At 38.6% G+C, this 27,612-nt stretch overlaps 1 protein-coding gene across 4 annotated transcripts; it reads left to right on the top strand.

The window, feature by feature from the left end:
- Positions 1–449: 449 nt before the first annotated feature.
- Positions 450–27,612, top strand: LOC143859371 (uncharacterized). Of its 4 annotated transcripts, XM_077370093.1 has the most exons (21): positions 450–1,695; positions 1,741–2,094; positions 2,197–2,265; positions 2,589–2,793; positions 2,967–3,096; positions 3,203–3,265; positions 3,372–3,434; positions 9,969–10,067; positions 10,167–10,248; positions 10,425–10,484; positions 10,565–10,617; positions 10,711–10,877; positions 19,772–19,982; positions 20,252–20,309; positions 20,464–20,520; positions 20,659–20,916; positions 21,960–22,024; positions 22,423–22,479; positions 22,576–22,669; positions 26,959–27,099; positions 27,239–27,612. In XM_077370093.1, exons 1-21 carry the CDS (start codon positions 709–711, stop codon positions 27,347–27,349), a joined length of 3,384 nt encoding a protein of 1,127 aa, XP_077226208.1. In that variant the 5' UTR covers positions 450–708; the 3' UTR covers positions 27,350–27,612. The 4 variants fall into 4 exon arrangements, with proteins under 4 accessions (XP_077226208.1, XP_077226207.1, XP_077226209.1 ...); XM_077370092.1 differs by having other exon boundaries at positions 450–2,094; XM_077370094.1 differs by lacking the exon at positions 3,203–3,265 and having other exon boundaries at positions 450–2,094.

The following is a 27,612-nucleotide window of genomic DNA, read 5'->3' as shown; positions in this document are numbered from 1 at the left end:
CTTCTTTGCTAGATGATCATAACTTATTGATTGCTAAAATCTCATCAAATTGGAGGGTTAGGATTATCCAATGCAAAAAAATAATAAAAAATACTTGTTGATGGACCCATCCATTGCAGGCCCCACCATGATAAACACCCCTTGTACTTTTGCTACCCAAAAAAATTGGCAAAAATGGCACAAACCCCATATAATTGGAATTTGCTAGGGGGTAGGGACTATCGCAAAAAGGCATTTCGCAGGCTGCCTGTTGCATGTGAGAGACTAGCCACCTCAGATGAATAAATAAATAAGACAAAATATGAGCTTATGTGGCTTTACTCTAATGCTACAGCCGGTTCACAAAATTCCTTCTACGATAGTCACTAGCAAATTCCTCCAAAATTTTATCCAATTTACGATTCCTACCCCTACATCATCCCAGCCTTTCTTTCTAATTATATCTCCTTCTCTCCCAAACTCTTTATTTCCCTCTTCTCAAAGAAACCGTAGACCTTTTCATCTTCTCCTCTCTACTCTTTATCTTTTTCCTCCATATCTCAAAGATTTTCCTTCAAACAAACAACAAAAAAGGGGGGCGAAAGATAGAAATTAGGGCTTCCTTTTTTCTGCTTCCATTTTTCAAAAACCTTCTCCTCTTTTCTCCTCCGTTCGATGCTTTCTTCCTAACAAATCAATCCATCATCCAACCATTCATTTCTCACCAAAATGGCCCTAGAAATATCCTCACCTGATTCTTCAGAAGACGGTTTCGTATTAAGATCCGGTCCAAGATCAGGACTAAAACGCGAATTCGCCTTCGCATTGAAGGCTCAATCTCAATTCTCAAGTTCTTCGTTAGGTCGCACCCGATCTAGAAAGATTCATGAAGAAATTTCAGCTGATTTGGTGAAGAAACGACTCAAAATTAGCTCGGATTCTGTAAAAAATTCGAAGAAAATCGCAAAGGAACCGGATTTAGGAGTCGAGGTTTTCGCGGATCCAATCAGTACTCGATTGAGGAGCAGCTCCAATGTATCTGCAAAGAAATTGAAGAGAGATTTTGCGAAAATTTCGAGCCCTAATTCGAGCGGTAAGCAATTAAAGAGCTCTGATTCTTTTGATTTAGAGAAATCTATTTGTAATGGAAATGCTGTTGATTTGAGCAATAATAGAATTGATAGGTGTGAGGAGTTAAAGAAAGATTTGGGAGAAGTTTTGTGTAATGGTTCTTCGAGGGATTCGAAAGGTCGATTTAAGAGCTTTAAGAACAATTTTGTGGAAACTCTGTCAGGAGGAGTTTCTGCGGATTTGAAGATTGATGGAGTTAAGGAGGGAAATAATGATTCAGTAGAAAATTCGTCTGACGAGGTTTTTAGGGTTTCAAATGGAAATGGCGAGTTAAAGAATGATTTGGTGAAATGTGCAAGTGAGGAAGGGTCTAATGTGGAGACTACAATGATGGTAGATAATAATGTCGCGATTCAGATTGGTAATACACCGAAGAATGAAGCGATTCAGATTGGTAATACACCGAAGAATGAAAAATCTCTGGCTTATATGAGAAGATTTACTCGGTCGGTATTGAACGTTAAGCCACCGGAATCGGAATCAAGTGAAATCTTGATAAATGTGGTGGAAAGTGGTGTAGATGTTGGATTAGAAGAGGCACCAGTAGACAATGGTTGTGAAAAGGAGGCAATTGTGAATGAAGAGGCAAAATACATTGGTTGTGAAAAGGAGGCAATTGTGAATGAAGAGGCAAAATACATTGGTTGTGAAAAGGCGGGAATTGTGAATGAAGAAGCAAAAAAAAATGGTTGTGAAAAGGTGGCAATTGTGACTGAAGAGGAAAAAGACATTGGTTGTGAAAAGGAGGCAATTGTGAATGAAGAGGCAAAACACAATGGTTGTGAAAATGAGGCAATTGTGAAGGAAGAGGAAAAAGGGAATGGTGATGGTAGTCCATTGAGATCAACGGCTCCTAATAAGAAGTTGGAGTTAAAGATGTCGAAGAAGATTGCCATGACCAAGTTCCCAAACAATGTGAGGGACCTTCTTGGGACTGGTATGCTGGAGGGAGTGCCTGTCAAGTACATTTTCCATGGCAATAAGGTTATTTTTCAATGAAATTTGTGGCCGTTACTATATCGTCTGCAATTTTTTTCTTTTCTTTTTTAATGGTTTGAGATTCATATTCTTGAATTATTACCCTAGGAAGGACTGAAGGGAACAATTAAAGATGGTGGAATTTTATGCTTTTGTACTTCTTGCAAAGGATCCGAGGTGAGTATTATTATCATCATCATTATTATTAGAGGAATGCTAAGCTCAGGGGCGCCCTTGCAAAAACTGGGTGAAAGGGTGCCCCCATTGTATCCATGTCACCATAGTGCATTTATAATAGCGTAAAAGTCAAATGTTGTTAAATGCACTATGGTGATGTGGATCCAATGGGGGCGCCCTTTCACCCCGTTTTTGCAAGGGCGCCCCTGAGTTTAGCATTATTATTAGTATTATTATTTTAGTTTTGATGTGTATAATGAATTACTTCACATTCTTCGATCGATGAAAACTTAAAACGAGTGGCTGTTCCATTGTGTGGGTAGGTTCTTACCGCTATACATTTTGAGCGGCATGCTGGTAGCCTAAATAAACGTGCACCGGAATATATTTACTTGGAAAATGGGAATACCCTTCGTAACGTATTGGATGCATGCAAAAATGCTCCTTTGGACATGTTAGAGGCGACAATTCAAAGCGCAATTAGTTCGTTGCCTGTCAAGAAAGCTTCAATCTGTCAAAGTTGCAGAGGTGAGGAAATACTTACAACTTGGCTGACTAAGTTTTCCTATTACTCAACCATTTAAAACAAATAGAAACCTTGAACCCAGGAGATTAGGATACTGGGTAGCTACTTGCTACTGAATCTGAAGTACCGAAAAGCATCTATGTATCCATCATCTGACTTGTATTATGAACTCTAGAGTCGTTTCATCCATCACCGGTTGGGGCATCAAAGTTATTGTGCAATGCATGCTTGGGGTCGAAGCGTTCTCACCCAACCCCAGCTAGTGATAGTAGTGCCAGGACCCCAGCTAGTGATAGCAGTGCCAGGTGTGTCCTCTTACATGTTGCCTCTAATAATTGGTGTATCTTATACACATGATGTTTTTGAGGTTTTCTTTGTATACTTATATGGGTTATCCTCTTCTCAATCAAGATCAACTTTTGGAGTCATGTCGAAGCGATCTCAACCAACCCCAGCCAGAGATAGCAGTGCCAGGTGTGTCCGCTTACATGTTATCTCTAATAATTGGTGTATCTTATACACATGATGTTTTTGAGGTTTTCTTTGTATACTTATATGGGTTATAATCTTCTCAATCAAGATCAACTTTTGGAGTCATGTCGAAGCGATCTCAACCAACCCCAGCTAGTGATAGCAGTGCCAGGTGTGTCCGCTTACATGTTGTCTCTAATAATTGGTGTATCATACACACATGATGTTTTTGAGGTTTTCTTTGTATACTTATATGGGTTATAATATCATTAAATTTTTTTTTTTTTACGGGTTATAGTATTCTTAATCAAAATTAACTTTGTAGTCATATACTTAGATTGCATGTCTAGAGAATGCTTCATATTATAATCTTGCTATTGCTTCCAAAGCCCCTCTTCTTCCTCACATCCCTAACAGTCAAATTGAACTAAACAGCCCACTCGTTTTGGTTTGCAAATCTCCCAACTTGCCTAGTGAGATTTGCGACCCTCTGTTCTACCAAATTGAAAGAATTATGTTTGTATAAGTTCCAAATGCAGCACTCATAGGGCATTGGCACATAGATATGAAATAAATCGGCAAGTTAGATACGTGTCAAGTGAATGAATGCTATCAGCTGCCTCTTGTAAGAGATTCCTCTTCCTCTCTGAAACTTTGTACCCAAAACTTTCCATGTCACAATACTATGAAGATAGGGAATCCCAAAATTGAATTAGGAAGATTACCTCATTGGCACCCCTAGGAAGGATGCTATCTTTGTGGCTAGTTTTTGTCCTCATTGATCTTCATTGCCACGTTGTATTTTGAAATTGATATGCTGCCTACTAATTGCCTCAAAGCATGTTAAAATTGTCTTTACATGAACAGCCTGATCCAACACAATATAAAAGATCATCCCCGCCAAGCTCATACTTGTAACTTGAAAATCAGAATCATCTACTTTAATGTTTTCAATTAATTCCAGTGAACGGGATTTCTCCAATAGTCACCGGATGCCAACACCCAAGATACCGTTGCCTTAGCCCTCTTGACCTTTGGAACAAAACCTTTTTGCTGACAAATTATATGAAGAGAACCATGCTGATCAGATGCAAGCTTTCATTCATTTCTCTCACCATCTGCAAATCTATTCTTTCTAATAAATACTCTAACTTTCAATAGCAACATAGTTGCATGCTTTCCCCTTTATGCCTTGCAGACAATTCTTGGTGTTCGTTTTCAGTTTTCTACAATGCACATCGAGGCACGCTTGAGTGAAAAAAATGTCTTGGCTAGAATAAAGCTTATTATTGAGGACTTTGGGTGGGAGGGATGATGGTATCTTGCTATTTTTGGCCTCATGGATAGTACTTTTGTTGACATTTTGTATAAATCCTTTTGAGTTTTCAATTCTGTCCTTTTCAAGGATAAGAGCAATATCTTGAAAGGCATTTGATGCGCACTTGCCCTGAGGTAAGGCACACTCAAAACATCCTCTAGCAGGTGGGAGGCTCGTAAAGTACACACCTTTTGAGATGAGGCATAGTTTGAGGTGTACGCCTCAGGCCTCGTAGGTAAGTTGCAGGGAAGGCAGTAAACAGGGTATTCAAGTTGATTTTTTTGTTTTGTTATTCTTTTCTCACTTAAGCCTCTCTTATGGTTTAAATTTAGTGGGTGTAACTGGGAAGAGAGTGGGGGGGGGGGGGGGGGGGGGGGGGGTGGTCTTATTAGAGCTATTTCATAATCTAAAATCACCAAACAGGTGATTTTGAAGGTTTAGAGGATTTAGGTTTTTTTTTTTTTGGGGGGGGGTCAAGATATTGTTTCTTTCATATCTCTTCAACCATTCAATGGAGACAAGAGCCACCACTTCCAGTGGATTTCTATTATCCAAAGAAAGCTTATTGGTGGTGGGTTTTTGTTTCTGATTGGGCACTCCTTCAAACAATGAGTAGAAATCACTAATTCTATGGGTTTGTTTTACCTTTCTACATGTATTCAAAATGGCCCCCCCTCCCACTCCAATTGATTTTTTGGAGTGGCTTTAATCTCTTGAGATGTAAGATGGGTGACAATAAAGATTTTACATGGAGATATACAAATGGAATAGGTGGGGAATAAAAGAGGGGTTATTATTTTGTATATTTTATGACCAGCATAGCACAAGAGGTATTAACTGCCTCTAGCCTTGTTTGGTGGGGATACAACATGGAATAAAACCTTGGCATTAAAGAAACATGGAATAAAACTGTGTACCAAGTGTAAAAATTCAACAAGCATGTAAAAATGCTTTGAAGGATTTTAAATTTGACAAAATAAGAAAACATGAAGTTCTAGCAAACATTGGAAGGGGATAGGGAGTCCAACTATTTTTTTTTGAATGTTGAAATATCATTTTTTCATGAAGCGCTAATGATGAAATACAATTAAACAAAAACAAGAAGAGGAAAAAAAATGCAATGTACGAAAAGGAAGAAAACTGCACATACAGATCAACAAGGAAAGAACTAAGAGGGAATCCTTAAGATGGAAGATGATCAGAAGTCAAAAACTCCTCTCTATAAACTCTAAACTAAGAAAGAAGATCGACATTGCAATTAGCTGATGTCCAGGCATGTCAATTCCCAAAGGAGTGCCCATCCAACAATTCAAGAATTTCCTCAATGTTGCCTGCAAGCCTCGAAGGGTAGCAAAAACCATTCTTACCCACCTAACCACATTGAGGGAGTCTCCCATGATAATGAGATGATCAACTAAATTTGACCCACCAGCCAGATTCCAATAAGGTGTGCAAGAACACCTTCCTCGCTAGAGTCTTTATCTCTGCCAGGAAGAGGAAAGACCTACACAACCTCTCCCTCAGATTTCCGTAGAAGGCCTTCGGCCCCAACAAGGCCCGCTACCAATGCTAAACCCATCAAAATTAAGCTTCCAAAACCCAAGAGGGGGAGGACCGCACATAGGGCGAGGATGCTTTTCTCTGCATCTGCTCCTTCGAATCACCTCCCTAAATCATTGAACGTCAGCCTCTGAAATATCCTGGAAACTCAGAACGTTCGTCACCCAATGAATAACCATAGAGAAGATTTGCCTTTAAATGCTACAAACGCTTATAGAGACACCTTTTAAAAATTCTTCTGTTCCATTCTTTCATGAAAAACCAAAGAGTGGCAATAAGAAAAAGGCTCCAAAGAATTCTGCCTCTAACATGCCACAGAGCGTAAGCCACAAGACTGAAAATGATCTGCAATTTGACTAGGAACAACCCAACTTACTCCGAAGAGCTTAAAAATATAATACCGAATTTCTCACATGAAACTGCAAGAAAGCAACGGATGATCAACGGGCTCTACATCAGCTAAAATTAGACAAAATGATTCACAATATTCATTTGTCTCCTAGAAGGTTATCCATGGTCAGGATCATGTCAAGGCAAGCTGGCCAACAAAAAGCATTAATCCTATGGTGCTGGGGAACACCAGGTTCGGCAACATCGTGATTTCTAATGTAAATATAGCTGATTTTTTCAATAAGCAACACAAGCAAATAAATCTCCCAATCGAAGAAATTCCTTTGAAACAACACATTCCAATTTCCCACATGAAAGATTCAACCACATTGATCTCTTCATCAGAAGATGTATGAAATGGTGCCTTACATTCCAATCTCAAATGTCTATTCACGTGCCTGTGCCCAACTACTTTTGATACTCCAAGTAGTGAAGGCGTAGATAGTGGGAGTCCTGTTGGTGGTGGTGTTGCTTCTCAACCTCCTAGGCCGAGGTATCCTATTGATGAATTTTTCACTATTGAGGTTAGGCGAACAACCCTTACCTCTAGATGGAAGGAGGAAAGGATTGAAGTTTGTAAAAAGAGAGGGAAATTTTCCCAGATTTTGCGCCTATGACTGAGATGATTGAGGCATTTGGGGTGTGCCATTTTTTTTTGAAAATTATGTAATTTTATTAAAATAAAGGATAGCAGCCCGACTGAGGGGGTCGGGGCAACCTGTACAAGGAGAGAAGATCGCCTAAGGCCCCCAAGTACAATGAAAGTAAAGAGGTCACGGCGGTAAAAAGTCAAATATCTCTAAAGTACTCCGATTAACCCCGTCCCCTGCTAACCGATCCACTTTAGCAGATCTCTTTAGATGCTGGAATTTAACACCGGCCACTTCAATCCAGTCCCTAATCTCCTCAAAGAGCTCCAAGAACCTCCAAGGAGGGGTGAGAACTCCTGATTTGCGCCTATGACTGAGATGCGGAAGATCATGTCTCGCCACCATTCTAATTCCTTGTAGTATTGCTCGGACTTCTGCATCATTAGAGCCTTTGAAACCGATGGGGCCCCAGAATGCCCATCTTGTAATGCCTGCGCCATCTCTCATGAGTCCATCGATCCCTATCGGTCTTTGTTTCCCGATGCTAGACCCATCGAAGTTCAATTTAAGCCATCCTGGCTCAGGGGGAACCCATCTAGGTGTGACAAGCTCCCGCTTCTCCAGTATACCTCGTCACTCTTTCCAACACCTTCTAATGTTAGAGATGGAGTACAAATTAAAGAATGGGATGCGGCTCACCAATGAAGCTGATAGGGAGACAATCTTGAAGATGATGGCTAGTGATTCTCTTGATTTTCCTTCAAATAGGCAAGTATTTCTTTCCTTCCATGTATCCCATGGGGTCGCTAGCATCACAACCCACCAGAGGGTTCTCCCTTTTTTAGGCCATGGTACAACAAACCAAGATTCTAGATGCTCGGATAGATGAAATGGAAAGACACGGGACATGCCAAACCTGTCTAGCAATCTGCTTCATATCTCTCTAGCAAACCTGCAATGAAGAAATAAGTGGTCTACGGTAGGGGTGTTCAATCGGTTATAACCGAAATTTGATAACCGAAATAATTTCGGTTATCAAATTTCGGAAACCGAAACTGAACCGAATTTTACGAAACCGAACCGAAACCGAATAATGGAATAGTGATAGAAAAAGACAAAAAAAATCTATTTGGACGGTTTGATCGGAGGGCTATGATTAATCTATCGAAACGGTTTTTTAGGCACAACCTATTGAAGTTGTGATCAATCAAATGGATGGTTTGGATCATCCTACGGAGTGCCCATACACTATTTTTTGAAAAAATAATGTTTATTTTTGGTTAATTTCGGTTATTCGGTTAACCAAATTTTTTTCCCGAGATAACCGAAACCGAATAACTGAATTAACCAAAAATAAAAACCAAAACCGAACCGAATTAGCAAAAAACCGAACCGACCGAATCAATTCGGTTCGGTTCGGTTATTCGGTTAAAACAGAATAATGAACACCCATAGTCTACGGATTCTCTTGCTTCTTCACATAAAGTACAATGATCAATTATAGAAAGAAGGCTTTTCTCTTCCGGGAGGGCACTTTATAAACGGAGTCCAAGATACGACTCAAGGGAATCTCTTTCGGGAGGACTCTCTTACAAAAGAGTCGAATTCACCGTCTCTCCAAGACTAAAAGAAATTCCGTCTCCGAAAAGGTCTGTTTACAGGAAAAGATTAGATTTCTTCACAAAGTCCCTCTTTCAGGAGTATGATAATCAAAATTTGTATTCAGATGAGGGAACCTCTTGAGGGATAATCAGAGGTGATTTCTTCTTTCAAGAAATGTAATTAACGACCAATATAGCCGGAAGTGTACGTCCCCACCAAAATTAATAAAACCTCTTCGCGCAAGAGGGAAATTTGATCTTAATGCATTTTATGTGTGATTCCCTTTTCATGCATGTGAAATTTGTTGCGAACAGTGGTTTTTTTATATTTCTTTTCTTTCTTGAATGGATCTACTCTGATACCATGTTAAATCCTAAATGGTCTCAAGAGGAGAAGAGGGAGAAAAAGAGAAGAGATGAGGGAGAAGATTAGTCTCCTCGGGAGAGCTCCTATGTAATATAACACATATATACATGCCAAATAGGGTTACATGAACAAAGACCAAAATACCCTCCAACAAAGTTTAATCGCATGGTAATTAAAGTTTAATCACATGGTAATTCATGTTTGTTCTCAATGTAAGTCGTGTTTCACGTTGTAGGGTAAGTCATGTTGGGTCTCAGCATAAGTTTGTGTTTCACGTTGCTGCTGGGTAACTCATGTTTGGAAGGTGCAGGGAATTTCACTGAAAATATGTGGGTATAATCTTGTTTGCATGTCTAGACGATATGAAAATTGAACAGGCATGTCTTTTTTCATGTATGGCAAACCTAAGTGGATAATATTTGCAAAAGCAACCTTGCTTGGTCATTTCAGCAACTTTCTGTATTTAGTTGGTAAGAAATTCTTATACGCACTCACTTACCCGCGCATTGACACACATGCTGACACATGTGCACACACACACACACACGCACACACACACACACACATCCTGACACATGCACATACAGATAGATAGTTCAATGGAAAATGAAAGAAGAGTAGAGTATAGAACTGAGATTTCTCGCCTCTATATCCAAATGTCTTATGAAGGCTAGAAAAATAGGTGTTTTCTTTTCTGATGCTCTGACTGTTCAGGACAGCTAATTTTTATTGCCATTGAGGAAAGAGCAGGGAACTGGAATTTGAGTTGAGACTCTCATGTTTCCATGAACTTAGTTTTTAAGTACTTATTACTTTGAAGTTTCCATCTCGTGAGATGCTCCTTTTTATTCTCTATATTAATGTGCATGATTTACTTCAGAACATCAGAGCCAGTGTCGATTGCAGCATCCTCTAACAATAATAGCTCAAAGCATATCTTGCCGCAAAAGACGAATGGCCACGGAAAGTTAACCAGAAAGTTGGTATTCATTGGATTAAATTTATTGCAACAATCCATTTGCCATTTTATTATTGTAGTCACTAAAAAACGCCAGTTTTTTTATTTTCCATATTTAAGGGATCAGCGACTGCATAAGTTGGCCCTTATGGAAGATGGGCTACCTGATGGAACTGAAGTAGCTTACTTTGTACGCGGGAAGGTTTGTTTGATGAAGATTTTTCAATTAGTTTTTGGTTTGCTTTGTGTTTTTTAATGGACATATTGGCTAATTAAGAAATATTCGGTTTGTTTGATGAAGATTTTTCAATTAGTTCTTGGTTTGGTTGGTGTTTTTAATGGATCCATTGGCTAATTAAGAAATATTTTGTCGGTCAGAAATTGCTTGAGGGCTATAAAATGGGGATTGGAATATTCTGTCATTGCTGCAAATCTGTGGTATACCTTTTACTATGTGCATTTCTGCTGAATTTTTAATGTTCACTACGAGATTTTGAATTTTGTCATCTAATGAGCAGGTCAGTCCCTCACAGTTTGAAGCTCATGCTGGTTGGGCTTCACGACGCAAGCCGTGAGTTGTTGTCTTAGCTTTGAAATGTTTGGCAGCTCATTTTGGACCATTTGATGCTTTTGTGTTTGAGTTGAATGGTTTCTTTGTTGGCAGTTACATGCACATCTATACCTCCAATGGGGTGTCACTTCATGAGCTATCAGTGTCGCTATCAAAAGGTCGAAAGTTCTCTGCTAGTGACAATGATGACCTTTGCACAATTTGTGCGGATGGTGGAAATCTTCTGCTTTGTGATGGATGCCCTAGGGCTTTCCACACTGGTAAATGCTTTGCTCTACTGTAAACTTCTGGTCATTTTATTTCAATTTTGAATTCTGGATGTAACTTATTATTTTAAAATTTTCATCATAATGGTTATATAAGCTTATGGACGTTTGAATATCTGTTAAATTAATGCAGTGTTAAAGTCTCAGCGAGCTGATGCCGTTGATATGTATAGGTTGACGGCCTGTCTGGAGTTTATGCATTATGCTAATATTATAAAATTCTGAACCACAACTTTGAATATTCTCTATTCCCTTGCACTAGACTGCAAATACAGGGAAACCAGAGAAAACCTAAAAATGAATTTATGGTTTTCAATTGTAAAAATTTATGAGATTGTAGATTATGTTGATCATCTATGTCGTGCTTGAGAGAGGTCCAGATCCAAGGGAGGGAGGTAGGTGTACCTCCGAGGGATTGTTTAGATGATATAGATCATGTGTGTCATCATGCGATGAGGTTGGAATGTTTGACTCTGGGTTCATGATTACTACGGTAACATGAACCCTCAATTATTTCGTGGTTTGGTGGATGGTGTTATGATCTTCTATGCTTGGAAGCATTTGTCATACATGTCAAAGGTGCAATTTGTGACCACCAAATTGAAGGACCCATTCTATGGTGGAATCGATTGCAAGAACTGAATGCTAGATTTGGAAGGGGGGAGCTATTATCGCATGCGAGATTGATGCATTTATGTCTTTGATACCAAATTGATGCGAATCTCGGGTTCACATATTGCTTTTCTGGAGAGAGAGAGAGAGAGAGAGAGAGAGAGAGAGAGAGAGAGAGAGAGAGAGAGAGAGAGAGAGGGCGAGAAAAAAATCAGGATCAAGAAAACGATCAAGATCAAGGGAGGGAGGGAGGGGACAAGAAAAAAATCAGGATCAAGAAAATGATCAAGATCAAGATAAAGAAGAGATCAGGGGTTGAGCCTCTAGCTCAATTGGTAAAGACAATGTTCTTTCACCCTAAGGCCAGGGGTTCAATCACAGCTTACCTATCAAAAAATAAAAATAATAAAGAAGAGACCAAGATCAAGATAAAAAAAATCAAGATCAAGAAAAGAGGAAAGATAGGAGTAGAAATGAGAGCGGTTTACGAACCCAATCGAGAGAGAACAATTTATGAACCCATCCGAGGGGGGAGGGTGAAAACATCAGGAATGGGAGAAAATGAGAGGAAAAGAGAAATGAGATTACAAAGAATACGAAAGAGGGATGTGAGAGGAAAGGATGTAAGAAGGGAGGAGGATAGTGTGATGAAGAGTGGATGGTGACCGAAGGGAGAAAGAGAGAATGATCCAATGGAGAGAGAGAGAGAGAGAGAGAGAGAGAGAGAGAGAGAGAGAGAGAGAGAGGAGAGGATATAAGAAGGGAGGAGGATAGTGTGATGAAGGGTGGATTGTGAGCGAAGGGAGAAAGAGAGAATGATCCAATGAAGAGGGAAGGAGAGAAGAGAAAGAAGGGGAGTGATTGGTGATAGGAGAGAGGAGAGGAATCAATTGGGGTTAGAGGGAAAGGGGAGGAATTTCGACCTGGGGTGTTGAGAGAGAGAGAGAGAGAGAGAGAGAGAGAGAGAGAGAGAGAGTTTCTTCTACATTTTCAAAAATTAGGGTCTTAGGGTGGGTTTGATGGGCATTTATAAAGAGAGGTGGTTTTATGTTAAGTGGTGGGCTCTAGGTTGGCCAATAGAATCGAAGGAAAATAAATATAAGGGGTTTTGGGATTTCAGCCAATAGGATAAAAGTGAGTGGGCTATGGGCATACAGTTATAAATTGTGTTTTTTTTAAATGGTAAGTAAGTCATGTTGAAAAGGTATATAGCGGGCCATGGGCTGATGCAGGCATCTCTAATCTAGGCTAAATAAAATGCAAACAAATCAAATAAAGTATTACCTAAAAGAAAAATAACACGTCAATAGTCTAATTTTTTTTTGAATCTAATCGCTAATATGATGGCTGGGTCACATCAATTCCTCTATGTGGGAAGAACTCTACTATGTCGAGTAGTAGTCATCCATATGCTGAAACACATTCTCACGAAGTTGTCGTAGTTGCACCGCATCCATCCATGAACAGTTGTTCAGACAACGCCTTAGCTAACGAAAGAGGCATCTCTAATGAAATCCTTGATGCATCTCTGTCATCCAAATGCCCGTATCTTAAGCTTCATATGGTAACAAAGCGATGATGGTAATGTCTGGCAAATCTCCAAGGCATTGATGATGAATGACTCCAATCACGAATCGGTCATATTAAGGAAATGTCGTCACTAGGCACCCCAATGCTCTAGAAGTGGTCTCTCTGAATTGATCAACAGCCACCTCGTATCTCTTGTTACTTGCTCGTAGTTTCTCTAACAGATCTTGTAATATCTTCTGATGTGCTAAGCGGAGTCCTTAGCCATGCACTACGTCCCCTAAGGTAGGATAGAGGGATACGATCTAGAATGTGTGGAATGGAATGGCCACAAGTGGTATCAAGGGAGCAGGTAATGGAACTATAAACGGGTGGAACTCTGTCCTGGCTAGAGTCAAGGTTTTAAATTTTGATTTCGGTTTATGCCGCTATGTAAATGAAGATATTTCGGGTTCGGTTGGAAATTTTGTTGGAAATCTTGTAAAATCACAAAAACTTATGGAAACATATATAAATGATAAAATTTAAAGATGAAACTTAAGGAAATGCTAGAATAAGCACAAATACACTCATAAATCATCACATAAGCAAGACAATAATCTATAATGGTTTAAAAACATCGAACATCTTTGGTTGGAAATTTTGGTGGAAATCTTGTAAAATCACAGAAACTTATGGAAACGTATATAAATGATAGAATTTAAAGACTAAACTTCAGGAAATGCTAGAATAAGCACAAATACACTCATAAACCATCACTGTCTCTAATGAGGAGCATTGCCCCTATTAGCCATAGTCCGGATATGTGGAATCAATGTGCAGGACAACCCTACAGACTCTAGAAACAACTGTGACCCCTAACTAGAAACGAAGATGACATTAGGCTTTGAAAACTGACACCTAACTAACCTGGGAGTATACCGTCCGACCTAGGACAACATTAAAGACACGATTCTTGCCTAAAGACGCCCTAACAAGTAAGAACGACTTTTCGTAAAAAAAGAAGTAAGAAAGACTAAACTAGACTCTTAAGGGGAATTTGATCGAAGACTTGGTGCGCGATAGATGAACAACCTAAGTCCTACAACTAAGGAGAATTCTATCAGAACTTTTACTCAACACTTGGAGGGCTAAAAGAGATGGAATCCTACAAGAGATCTGAGCTCTGAGATTTGATACCAAATTGATGTGAATTCAAGATTCGTAGATGACTTTCGTGGGAAAAGAAAGGAAGTTAGTAGAAGGTAAGAAAATGAACCAAAAAAAATATCAACATCAAGAAATCGATCTAGATCCAGATCGAGATAAAAAAAGAGATCACGATCAAGAAGAGATCAAGATTAAGAAAAGAGGAAAGATAGAGAGCAGAATGAGGAGCATTTTATAAACCCAACCGTGGGTGAAGCAGTTTATGAATCTAATCGAGGGGGAATGACTTGTGAACTCAATCGAGGGAGGTGAAAAAGAAAAGGAAAGGGAGAAAAATATGGCAAAAGAGAAATGTGATTATAAAGAAAGGGAGGTTAGATATATCGTGTTTTTTTTTTTGAAAAGGTAGATATATCGTGTTATGCTGAGGGTATACTAGTTATTTCACCAGTATAACCCTAACCCTTCTTATAGCCTTCTATATATATATATATATATATATATATATATATATATATATATATATATATATATATTTTGGTGAGAGTAGGGTTAACTCCCTCACCTTCTCCCTCTAATGCTCTCTCTCACTTTCTCTCTTTCTGCTTTCGATTTCTACTGCAACATGGTATCAGAGCCCTATGGTTACTGTTCCCTTGGGTCAATGTTACCTTAAACAAGACACAAAATAATAATAATAAAAAAAAGAAAAAGTAGAAGAGGAAACGCTAGGAGCCGCCCATCACACTCCACTCCTTGGAGCACCCCCTCCCCCCGAGTTTTTTGGGTTTTGCCACAGTCCCTTCCTACCCGCCCTTGCTATTTGGGTTTTCTCGCGGCCAACCCCCACCCATTTTTGGGTTTCTGCCGCCCTGCTCTCTCCCTTCTACTTTGGGTTTTTCTTCCGTCACGCTCCATACTCTATCTCTTTATTCCAAAGTGTTGTTCGCATATGGTGTGATGCTGTAAATCTTCTCCTCCATTTGCGTTGATGCCATATCTCGTCGGATCAGTTGTTTACTAGTAGGTTTGTATTGCTTGTCTGAACATAGGATCGGTTCATGTGTTTGATCCCTTTGAATGGTGTGTTTGTTGAAGCTTGGTTGACTTTGGATCCCTTTGAATGGTGTGTTTGTGGTTACGATTCGTGTTTTGCCATTTTCTTAGGCTCATTCATTTATGGCTGCTTGTGCTAGTGCTCCCACTATGGAGATTAACGACATTCAACGGGATTGGGCGTTTAGCTCAGATGGTAAAGATTATGTTCTTTCACACTGAGGCCGGGGTTTCGGTCCCAGCTTACCTATAAAAAAAACAACATTCAGATGAAGTCTGTTAAATTGGATGGCTCCAATTATCTACCATGAAGAATGGCTGTTGGAACCTTCCTTCCTGCTCAAGGAAAGGTCGAGTACATTGAACGAGATCCTCCAGACAATGACGATAAGTCCTACGGCAAGTGGCGACATGAAGATGATGTGATCAAGAAGTTCCTCTGGATTAGCATGGCGCCCAGCGTTGCTGGCCCTATGATGTACCTTAGATCCTCTAAGGACATCTAGAAATGAGCTGAGACTATATTCGGGCTTCAATAACTTGACTCGGATTTGTGATGTCAATAACTTGACTCAGATTTGTGATGTCTACTCCGAGTTATTGAATCTTAAGCGTGGTGATCGATATGTCTCAGAGTTCTATTCTCAGTTTGTGACCCTTTGTGAGAAGTTGGACTTGTATCTGCCCTTCACCATGGATCCATCTGTCCTGGCCAAATGTCAGCAAGATTTACGGGTCGTCCAGTTTCTTGATGCTTTGGGATCCGATTCACAGATCAACCCCTTGTTTCTGTTTTTTTGCCGCGCCGATACATCCAAGCAAGTTGTGTCTATTGAGCCACCTAAATTTGATGCAATTTATAACAAAAAATAAAATTCCAAGAGTTAATGGGTAGCTCTTGGTTACTTATTTCAACAAAATAATCCAAATCTTGCATCAATTTAGAAGTAATTTACTACTGGAAAATCACATCAATACCCTTTAAGGTGATAACAAATCCAAGAAGATGAAAAGTTGTTGTGAATATATCAAAAGCTAGGTCAAATACAATTGTAAATCATATCTGGTCAGAACCTCTCAAAAGTATGCAGCAGCAAGGGTCTCAGAGATCAGAATTTCCTCCAAGAAAACTCCACGAAAAAATCTGTAGCTGTTTCCACTACAGAATCTGCAGAAAATCCCCGCAAACAAAACTTGGAGCAAAATTCAAGAACAAAACCTCCTGAACCTTTCTTTTTCAAAAAAATAAATTCCAACTTCTGTTATTTTCAAGTCAAAACTGTCTCTAGAAATCCAAGCAACTACATACATGTGCACACGTGATATATATATATGTGTGTGTGTGTGTGTGTGTGTGTGTGTGTGTGTGTGTATCTGGAGGCCCATCTTGTGTCCTAATTGAATTAGACTTTCTAAAAGAAAGAAACACACAAAATAAAGGCACAGTACTGTCTAAAACTAATAATCCTACAAAGTCAAATTTCTTAACTAAAGATTTTCAAACCAGAGTCATAACAGCGACAAAAAAAAGTTTTATATCCGCGTGGGAGTGGAGTGGACCCCATACACATCAAGGCTACTCTATAATGAAGTGTGCCCCATCTATGTCTCGTTTGGCTTCCCTAACAAAAGTCTTTCCGCCCTTCTTTGGCCCATGTTCTTCCTTCCATGGTTTTAAATTTTGGCCGAAATCCGAAATTTCGGACTTCGGTCAGGACCGGAATTAGAAACCGAAACTGAAATTTTATAAGATTTTCACCGAAATCAAAATAGCCACCGAAATTTCGTTTTCGGCTGAGGCTGCAAACCCAAATCACATCAAATGGGGCCATTTTTAAAAAAATTGGTAACAAATTTATTAAATAAATACTGAAAACAGAAACATCCCTCAAAGACCGATTCAAGAGTCCTCGGGAAAAACTAATGAGGCCCAAACCAAGAGAACTTTACACCAAATTTCCGCTTGCGACTCTAAAATGAATTAAGTGACATCAAAACCATTATGATCAAATCTCTATTTATAAATACATCAATAAAAACTTATGGTCTTGATACCATCCTTCTGAAAATACGTATTATAAATGCATGTGCTGATTATAAATAAAAGTTTGTAGTCTTGATTCCATCCTTCTGAAAATACGTATTATAAATGCATGTGCTGATTATTTGCTCATGAACAGGGAGCTTGATGGATGATAAGATCTGAAAGTGTCAATAGTGATCAATGTTGTATTACTTTTTTATCAGTGTTCCATCCTGCCAAAGCAATCTATGACCATAGATAAGCATGATAGAAGCATTGTTGATGCAAGACCAATGAAGGAACAGCTAATACTTTGCTTTGATATCAAAATATTGCAGGATGGATATGGGAAGACAACCGGATGTGTAGCTCTGATACCAAATTGATGTAAGGCAGGTGCAAAGGAAACACTAAGTTGCAACTATGATACCAAATCTGATGCAAGATGATCGAAGGAAGGACCAATACTTCGCTCTAATACCAAATTGATGTAGGACGGATCTATAGAAGGGGCATTAGGGTTTAAAAGGATAAGTAAACATTAGGGTTTTGGATCTTAAAGTATGTGATTAAATTGAAAAATATTTCTACTAGGTTTAGGGTAGGTTTAGAAGGGTGCAGACGTATGTTGAGAAGATGCAGGCGGATGCCAAAAAGAGGTGCCAGAATGGTTGTTTGGCGAGACCAATGGGCGCTGGGATCAAAGAATAATATGTAGTGACCAAGAACTGAATAGAAAGAAAGAGGGACAAAAAGAATAGTAAAGAATACGACAAGAAAAATATAGGGATAGAAAACTAACATGGAGCAACACCAGGGTTCTCCTAGGCATCACATCTTAGGATATAAAGTATCACACTCCAGAAAAGGCATCACACCTTATCAACAGAAGAAACCATCAGTTTTTCTTTCATATTTGACTGTCTTTAGGGCCAATGGCCCTTTTATATTTGGTCTATGCAATCCATATGGAAATTAAAAGAATTCTGGAAAAATCCTAATCCATGTTGTAAAACTGCTCCTAGTTTAATTATAACTCCTATTCTCTCTTTACATGGACTCTATCTAATCCTACCACGAATAAACTACTTTTCTTTTTGAAATAAAACTCCTAATTCAACTCAGATTCCTAACGACTTAAGACTCCCATTGCATGGACATTTCCTAAGGTTGGGCGCTCGAGGTCAGATCACTTACCAACTGAAATGATCCTATCACTTAAGATTTCCGTAATGCACTTCTGGGCCTCTTTTAAACACCAACAACTTAAAGAAACTAAGTAATATTGGTGGAGAAAAAAAGATACTACTATTAAAAAAAGAGATGGGAAAAGACCATGGTACCCCTCCTATAAAGGCACTTGAAAATTATAATTTGGATCTTAGGATGGTCTCCATGGGAAAGGACCATGGTACCCCTCCCATAACTCGAGGGACTTAAAAGACACTTTAAAATTATAATTTGGACCTTAGGATGGTCTCCATCAATTATCCTCCTATGATAATAAAGGATAACTGGCAGAAGGTTCGCCTAGGACTAGCTCCTCTTACACGGTAACAAGAGTATGGATCGATTATATACCTGCAGTGGTATTCTTTAGCACCTGAGGTATGATACAAATGCACTTTTGTGGACAAGGAAACTTATACCACTCCTAGAAGGCTAGAAGTACGTTTATAGTTGCGCAATCTCACTATGTGGGATGGGGCCTAAATTGCCTCACTCGTGTTGTTCGATACTTTGATTCATCTTTGATTTTTTCATATATATCACAAATTTGATAAGGGAAATGATATATTCTCCCCTTTTTCTTCCCCGGGCCACCCCTTTGTCATGTAAAAAGAGTAGTCATAAAGACACTAGAGGGGAGGGGTTGGGCCTGTAGCTCAATGATTGAGGCTTTGTTTCTCAACCTTGAAGTCGCAGGTTCGATCCCAGCTTACCAACCAAAATAAATAAATACACTAGAGGGGGTTGGCCCAAGGAAGAAACGGGGGCAAATATGTCTCTTCCCATTTGATAAATATCAAGGGCTGTACCTCTGTCGTAACACCAATACCGATCTACATTTGCATTCACCATATAAAAAGGGCTGTGCCAATACTTGAGACAATTATTGGCCCCTCTGTGGCATGCCTAGGTAACAATGTCACTGTCATGTGTAAACATCTCTGTTCACCTTTTTTTGGTTTTTTTTAATGTTTTTGTTACTGTTTTGTTGTGGCTATATTGTTTCTTTTGGCAATTCCCATTTTTGGATGATTCATGTGCATGTTTGGTCACTTCTATATATTCTAATTTTCCGCTATGCAATTTTCCATTCAATGAAAGGTCTCTCCCCAAGTTGCATTGTAGGCAGGCATACACTTATGTTATATGCTTTCTTGCTGTGTGCTCTGCCAATTGATCGCAGGCAGACCTCTAATTGATTATTGTTGTTATTTGCATTTTTAAAAGTTCTCATTTGATGGTGTCATTGTGGCTTTAGTTTTAATTTGCATTTTCATTTTTTCCATTGCAGATTGTGTGGAACTGACAAGCATCCCCCGTGGAAAATGGTACTGCAGATATTGCCAAAATTTGTTCCAAAAAGAAAAATTTGTTGAACATAATGCCAACGCATTGGCAGCTGGGAGGATTTCAGGAGTTGATCCTATTGAACAAATATCTAAGCGATGCATTCGTATTGTCAAAACACCAAAGGCTGATGTTGGTGGCTGTGTTTTATGCAGGTAGGCCACTATGTTTGCTAACGTCAAAATTTTTACCACTCTTTGTCCTGTAAAATAAATTAACTTCAATAAGTGGAAGTTTTAATTCACCTGGTGTCCTTTTTCTTCTGTTTGTCGACCCAATTTTAGCTGTAAGGATGCACATTGCTTTTGGATATTCTGTACATAGTTTTGTTTCAGATTGTTAATTTATAATCTCACCCTCATTTCTTTGGTTTTAGCATGATCTTTTGTTCGCATGATTATGTTCTTGTAATCCTTGTCCACAGATGCCATGATTTTAGCAAATCGGGATTTGGTCCACGTACAGTTCTGCTTTGTGACCAAGTAATGATTTCTTTCTTTTCTTTTCATTTGAATGGAGACCAATTAATATTTTATGTTCTCTTTGTACTAGACCTTTAAGTGTTGTTTCATTTAAGTTGCAAAATATTTGCACATATGAGTTTCATTGTGTTCATATGTGGCATATTGTGTTCAGTGTGAGAAAGAATTTCATGTTGGCTGTTTGAAGGATCATAAAATGGCAAATCTAAAGGTGGGCACATGAATAACCTGTTGTATTATTTTCCACTTACAACTATTTTTGGGTTATTCCAACAGTTAAATAAACTGCTCATTGTTACCCACAATAATTTTGTTGCTTTTGAAATTTTAATGAATTCCTGAACAACAGGAATTGCCAAAAGAGAAGTGGTTCTGTTGTGCGGATTGCAGTAGGATTCATACTGCTTTTCAGAAGTTGCTTTCCCTTGGATCGGAGAAGCTCCCCAGTTCCATCTCAGGTATTATAAAAATAAAGCAAGAGGATAAAGGTTCCGGTAATGATGGTGATGGTGATGGTGATGTTGATGTAAAATGGAGGGTTCTTAGTGGAAAATTCGATTCTTCAGATGGTAGATTGTTGCTTTCTAAAGCTGTCGCAATCTTTCATGTGAGTATTCTTTCAAGCTTGTTAAAGTATAAAAGATAAATAACGCCTTTCTCCAAAAGCTTAAGCTTTTGGAGAAGTTGGTTAGTTAACATGGTATCAGAGCCAAAGGTCTCGAGTTCAAACCTCCCGGATAGCAAAAATCTGAATCAAGGTTCCTTGGTTCTTGCACGTGAATTTGTTTTCAGGAGAATACAAATCCTAGAAAAATATCTAAAATATTGCATCATCTGTGGAAGTGCATTGGTTCACATCTGATATGGTTTCTTGCTAACTTTTAATGATCCGGAGTCTCATTATTTGACTAAATGCATGTTTGGTTGAATTTATTTTATTCAAGGTTCAATTCTCTTATTTATTATTGTGTGTTGGTAAGTCATGTACGGTCTGGATTCTTGTAAACTGTGTTGGAAGGTTCACCTTTTTTAATTTGATGCTGTTGAATAACATGTAAGGGTAGTTTAGGCATTACCTCTATATTAGAGGGTATTGTAGTCATTGTAACATGGTTTCCCTATTCGGGCCTATATATACATCGTATACATGAGGAGCTCCCTTAGTGGATAGGAGGGCATGGGTGACAGCATTGGTGAGGGAGACTAGGAATACGGAGGTTTCGGCCTAAGAGAGTGATAGGAAGGGAGAGGGGAAATGAGAAGAAGAATTAAGAAAATGGCAAATAGGTAATTTCAATTTCAAGGTACACCTAAAGAACACGGCTACTCAGAGCCACAATACAACCACCATAAGAGGTAGGTGCTCTTCTGGGAATTTCAACTTTATTATTTTACAGTACCCATATTCTCGACTCTGTGTGTATAACTTTTGAATGAGAATTCCATTAAGAGGTTATTGAATTCCGTATCAAACATTGAGGACCATTAATGTCATCGCTTTGCTGCATATGAAGGTTGTTGTTCTTTTACTGGCTAGCTGCCTTTAGGCGCTCTATTTTTTGCTACTGTTTTCCTTGTTTTTGCATTGGTGAAAAAGAAACATTATTTTACATGCTTGATTATCTTTCTTTTGCATCATTGTTCTTTCAGGACTGCTTTGATCCTATAGTTGATTCAACAACAGGCCGAGACCTAATTCCATCCATGGTTTATGGGTGAGAACCTTTCAACTCATATCACATTTAATACACACTTTGTTGCATGTTGTTAGAAAGGTATTTTGGACACTGTACATGTAACCCTATTTCACACATATAAGGTTCATATTACATGGGAGTTCTCTAAGGAGACTCTCATCTTCTCCCTCATTCTTCTTCATCATCATCTTATCCTGTTGTGACCATATCACATCTAACAGTGTATCAGAGTGGATCCTAGAAGATTGATGCAAAAAAAGAAAAAAAGAAAAAGAGGGGAGAGTGAGATAAGAAAGGAAAAATAAAAAACCAAAAATACCCTTCTAATACATATCCGTTATGCTTATTACTTTTTAGTATATTTTCTTGTGTGATCAAATTGTTTAATTGACTTACACATGTCAAATGTCCTGCAGAAGGGACATGAGAAACCAAGAATTTGGAGGGATGTATTGTGCAGTATTGACTGTGAAGTAAGAATGTTTCCTAAAGTGCCACTTGTCTTCACTTCTTCAGTTAGTTTACAACTTTACATAACCATTAGCTTTATCATGTTATTTCCTGTACAGTTCATCCGTAGTATCAGCTGGTCTTCTTCGAGTTTTTGGACGGGAAGTTGCAGAACTTCCATTAGTTGCCACTAGTAAAGAAAACCAAGGACGGGTACGGATAATTATACTGTTACCTTTTCCTGGTTCTTTCTTCTGTTACTGTTTCCATTTCCATAACCCATCTAGTTTACATATTAGAAGGATCTCAAAAGATATGTTTCTACCTTGCATTATAAGGCTTTGTGTGTTTACTTTAGGCGTCATTAATTAAATATTTCATGGTATCATATGCTTAAACCTGTGCTGGTTAGAGTGATATTCATTGAATGAAGTAACATTTGTGCCAGAAAACTGATTACATAGCATAATAAATACTTTCTTGAGCTGTTTTCTTCCCCTTTTCAGAGCTTCCATTCCCTTATTCTTCCATGGATCGGAGAATGCAAGACTGATAGGTTCAGGACCCAAGAAGTACATACCAAATCAAAAGTACTCAAAAACAAATTTTAACAGAGAAAAGGAGAGTCGGAATCAATGCAGGAGTTTTGGAATATCCTCCTTTCAGTCTGCCTAATAGAGTTTACAATGGCTTTAAGGTCAAATAAATGACATATGGCTTGTATAATTCTTTTTGCCCTATCGTTTTTCTTGAAATTCAACGATTCATCTCTTCCCAAATATGACTGATAGTGGCTGTAAATGAAAGCTTGAGAGAAGTTAAATACTGCCCATTTCCAGCTGACCATTTGGAAAACTAGTCAGCTTCCTGGGATAATGTGGAGTGCGGTTTCTTCTTAGATAAAAATCTGTTAGGAATCAATTGTCATATTGCACAAGAAATGATCAGATCTAATGCTGATTCTGTCCGTGATTTGCAGGGCATAAAATGTATGGAAATAATAGCTTTTTCTTGATCTCTTATTGGCATGTTCAACATTGGTTGCTCGATGTCTTGAATCCTCCCAATTGTTTGATGAAACAATAGCGGACCTTGTTAAAGTAACCCATATTCGATCTCCAATTATTTCACAACTTTAATATCATTTGGCCCTCTAGTATTACTATCATGCAAAAGAAGCTAGTTTGATCATATGCTTTCTCCAAACCAAGAAGTTGACTAAACACATTTAAGAACTGGTCTTTGGATCCCTATTTCGGATGTTTTGGACATAGTCTGGAAATGCAGTTTATCTAACGACAAACTTGATCTAAATCCTTCTTGCCTAAGGCGCACCTGAACGGACAAAACGATCAATTGGTTAGAGAGGAATTGTCACATCTATGAAGATAGGAAGGGGGCTTTAATAGAATTTCTGCTTGGTATTAAACTGGACTCAATTGTGCTTACCAAAGAATGAAGGAGGATTGGGAATCGAAAATTTAATTAGAAGAAACAAGGCGCTTTTGGGGAAATGGCTTTGGCGCTTCAGAACTGAAAAGAACACTCTATGGAGGAATTTTATTAAAAGAAATAATGGGGAAACAAGGGACGGGTGGGAGGTGGATAGAATAGGTAGAGATTGAGGCTTGAGGGCGCGTAGGTCCCTTGTCCCTCCTTTTGAAAATGGTTTCCCAAGGGATTAGATATTAGGGTGGGGGATGGAAAGAGTTTAGGTTTTTGGATAGATGGGTGGTAAGATATTATCCTGTTGTCCCATGTATTCCCAAACCTTTTTAGGATTGCTAGGGAAAAATGTGAGGGTGTCTAAATGTTTCCGAAGTGTGGGGGGAATGGTAGAATTGTCTAGGAACATTATGAACAATGAGCTTATTTATTATACTCACATTCGTTTCAGATTGGAGATGTAAATTCCTTTGGATCATCCAGACCGTAGACTTTGGGCACCAGAATCTAGTGGCATATTCTTAGTTAAATCACTGTTCAGGTTTCTGGGCAATCCTTCAGCTTCGTCTTTCTCTTGACAAAATGTTTGGACTTTGGAAACGCCTAGCCCCACCGAGTTCATACCTTTTTCTGGACGGCGACTCTTAACACTATCAACACATAGTTTAGGATGAAAGATCATCATATTTAATCGGCAAGTAAGTGTTATCTTTGTGATGCGGAATCCAACACGGGTATTGAGTGTCGGATTCAGCAAACCTTAAAAAGAAAGATTCGTGGATTCTGCAAAATATTTTAATTATTTCTGAAATTTTAATTATAATAAATAATATATTGAAATTTTCTATGATTTGGCTGACACTTTGAATTTAGTGCCGGCACACGTGTCGTGTCGTGTCCACACATGTCAACACTCCTTTATACAGTTTTAAATGAACTGCTAGAAGTGCCTATAATTTTCATGTATGTACGTGTATGTGTGCGCGCTACTATTTCTATATTTTTAGGGGTTGCCATGTTAGATACCCCGTATCTGTGTCAAAACTCGGCACACGAATGTGTGTCCTCAAATCATGATTATGTGTGCTTTCTAGTTTAGCCGTGTCCCGGTTTCTAAATTTTGGGAGTTCGCCGTGTCCGACACTTCGTGTCCACAAATCATAGGAAATTTTTAGTAGGTTGAGTAAATATAATGTTTTATATTCATATAAATATAAAAAACTTATTATTAGGATGGATAAAACTTAAAACATGGAGTAAATGTAATTTTTGAGGTGGTAGCAATATTTAAAAGAAAAAAAACAATTAAAAGGGACCTAGAAGTGTCTCCGTGAATCCTAAAGTATTGGAATCCAAGACATGTCCAACACGGATTCTTCACCCATTCAGAAGAATCCATGTAACATAGCCTAGCCCCGCCAAGAGTTCATGCCTTTTGCTGGACGGCGACTCTTAAGGCTATCAACACATAGTATATGTTGAAAAATTGTTATTTAATCGGCAAGTAAGTGTTATCTTTGTGATGCGGATGAGGAATCTCCTTCATATCTTTTGATTCACTGCAGAGTGGCTTCTTTTATTTGGAACTAGGTACTCAATATGGAGTCAATTGGGTATTTCCGATTTTGATCATAGAGATATTACGGAGCTGGAGAATAGCAGGTTCAGCTGTTTCAGTTTAACACCGGCGCATCACACCTTTTGTTGAATTGTTGTATTTTGGAAGTAGAGGAATTCACGCATTTTTTCTCTCTATCAGATGGTTTTGAATATAAGAGCAACAATAGTCTCTTGGGCTCTTCAACGCCACTCTTTTTCAGGGCATTCGGCTGACATTATTTGGAACACAATTTTGAGAGGCAATGTTGTCAAAACTAAAGTGGTTGCGAGATGGAAGCCCCCTCCTAGAAACATCATCAAACCCAACATTGACGGTTACTCCCTTGGCAACCCAGGCAAGGCAGGTATTGTAGGCGTTTTTAGGAATTTCATTGGGTGACATCATCTATTTCTTTCCATTAGAGGAATCACCTAGATGGAGCGTAGTTTGGAAATGGAAAGCGATTCCTCTAATGCTATTTTGTTGTCTAAAGGGAATTGCGAAGGGCCGTGGAGACTAGCCAATCTCATGGATGAGATTAAAGGTGTGTGTTTGCACGGTGTTTTTTCCTTTTCTCTCATTCCTAGAAGCGCTAATGATTTGGCTGTTCGTCTAGCCTAATAAGGAGGCATCTAACACCTCATTTTCTATGGGGCAATCTTTTCCGACATAATTGCACTTGTAATCTTTTCTTTCTAATGAATTTGGCGTCTTTATCAAAAAACACTTATGAGAGGTTAAGGCGTAGAGGCTTTAGACTTGCAAATATATGTGTTATGCAAATCATTCAAAAAGAAAATGGGTTGTGCAAAACAGAGGAAGAAAATATCACATTTTCTTTACAGTGACTTTTCTCTCAAAGTATGATACAGGATCCGACGATACTCTGGGTTGAAATGGGTATTTTAGGATTCCCTAGAAAAGTGGTTCTTAATTGCGCAGGAAATCATTTTAGGGGAGCTTGGAAAACATTTTGGAAGTTGGTGTCGTATGCTGTTATTTGAAATCTCTGGATGGAAAGGAACAGCCAAATCGTCGTCAAGATAAGAAGGGCTCCAGGACCCTTCTACTTGGACATAAAAATGGACCTAATCACTTGGGAAAAAGCTAGAAAGAAGATGTGATCCTTTCCTTGTGGATTAGTCTCTGGGCATTTGGAACTTTGCAAGGGGCGTCTTGTGATTGGGTGACTGGATTAGGAACAGTAGGGTACAAATTCAGATGTTTTTAGGCATGTTGTTTTCATCTCATCTTTTGTTTTCTACAAATTATGGGGACTACTCGTCCTTGTATTGGTAGTTTTATTCAGTAAAGTTGCGTTATCGCTCAAAAAAAAAAAAACTGGTACCCAAAATAGGAAACCTTTACTACTTATGAATATCTTTTACTTTTTGTCATATCTGCCTCTATGCCCTACATAAACACCTGTTTCATAGACTCATTTGCCGTGGTGTAGGGCTACTTCCAAGCATTATTCTCCTGCATTGAGAGACTTCTCGGCTTCATGAACGTGAGAAATCTTGTACTCCCTGCTGCCGAAGAAGCCGAAGCTATCTGGACAAAGAAATTTGGTTTCACTCATATAAACATGGATCAGGTGAGTTCTGTGTGCTTATGTAGACTCACTTGTGGCATTAACATTCAAGTGCTAATTATTATTATTATTTTGAATGGCTCAAGTGCTAATTATGTTTTCCTCCTACCATTCAAAAAAAATTATGTTTTCCTCCTTGCAGCTATGTGAGTATACAAAGGACTCCCATTTGATGCATTTTCAGGGGACATCTATGCTTCACAAGTTGGTTCCCAAGTGTACGATTGTTCGTAAATCAACCAATGGTAGCTGACAAAGACTTATACTTGGTTTTTTGGTAGTTTTTTTCCTTTTTAGTGAATTGGAAGAGCCATTTTTTTGTAGTGCCTTTCAGGTGAAATGTACAGGAAAATACCTATATTTGGTGATGTACAGGGATGAGACTTTTCGCTTCCTTCTGAACAAAATGATAAATCATACTCTTGATGTAAATTATGGAATTTTGAACAGATTGCCATACAAAAGAAACACATCACTCCATGAATTTAAATACATAAACTGTGGAGTTAACTTGGA

This window comes from Tasmannia lanceolata, unplaced genomic scaffold (genome assembly GCF_043159265.1).
Source record: "Tasmannia lanceolata isolate RefF3 unplaced genomic scaffold, GAP_Taslan_0.1 ptg000029l, whole genome shotgun sequence".
NCBI classification, from domain to species: domain Eukaryota; kingdom Viridiplantae; phylum Streptophyta; class Magnoliopsida; order Canellales; family Winteraceae; genus Tasmannia; species Tasmannia lanceolata.
Note: the sequence above shows the minus strand (reverse complement) of the source record. Positions and strands in the feature narration are given on the sequence as shown.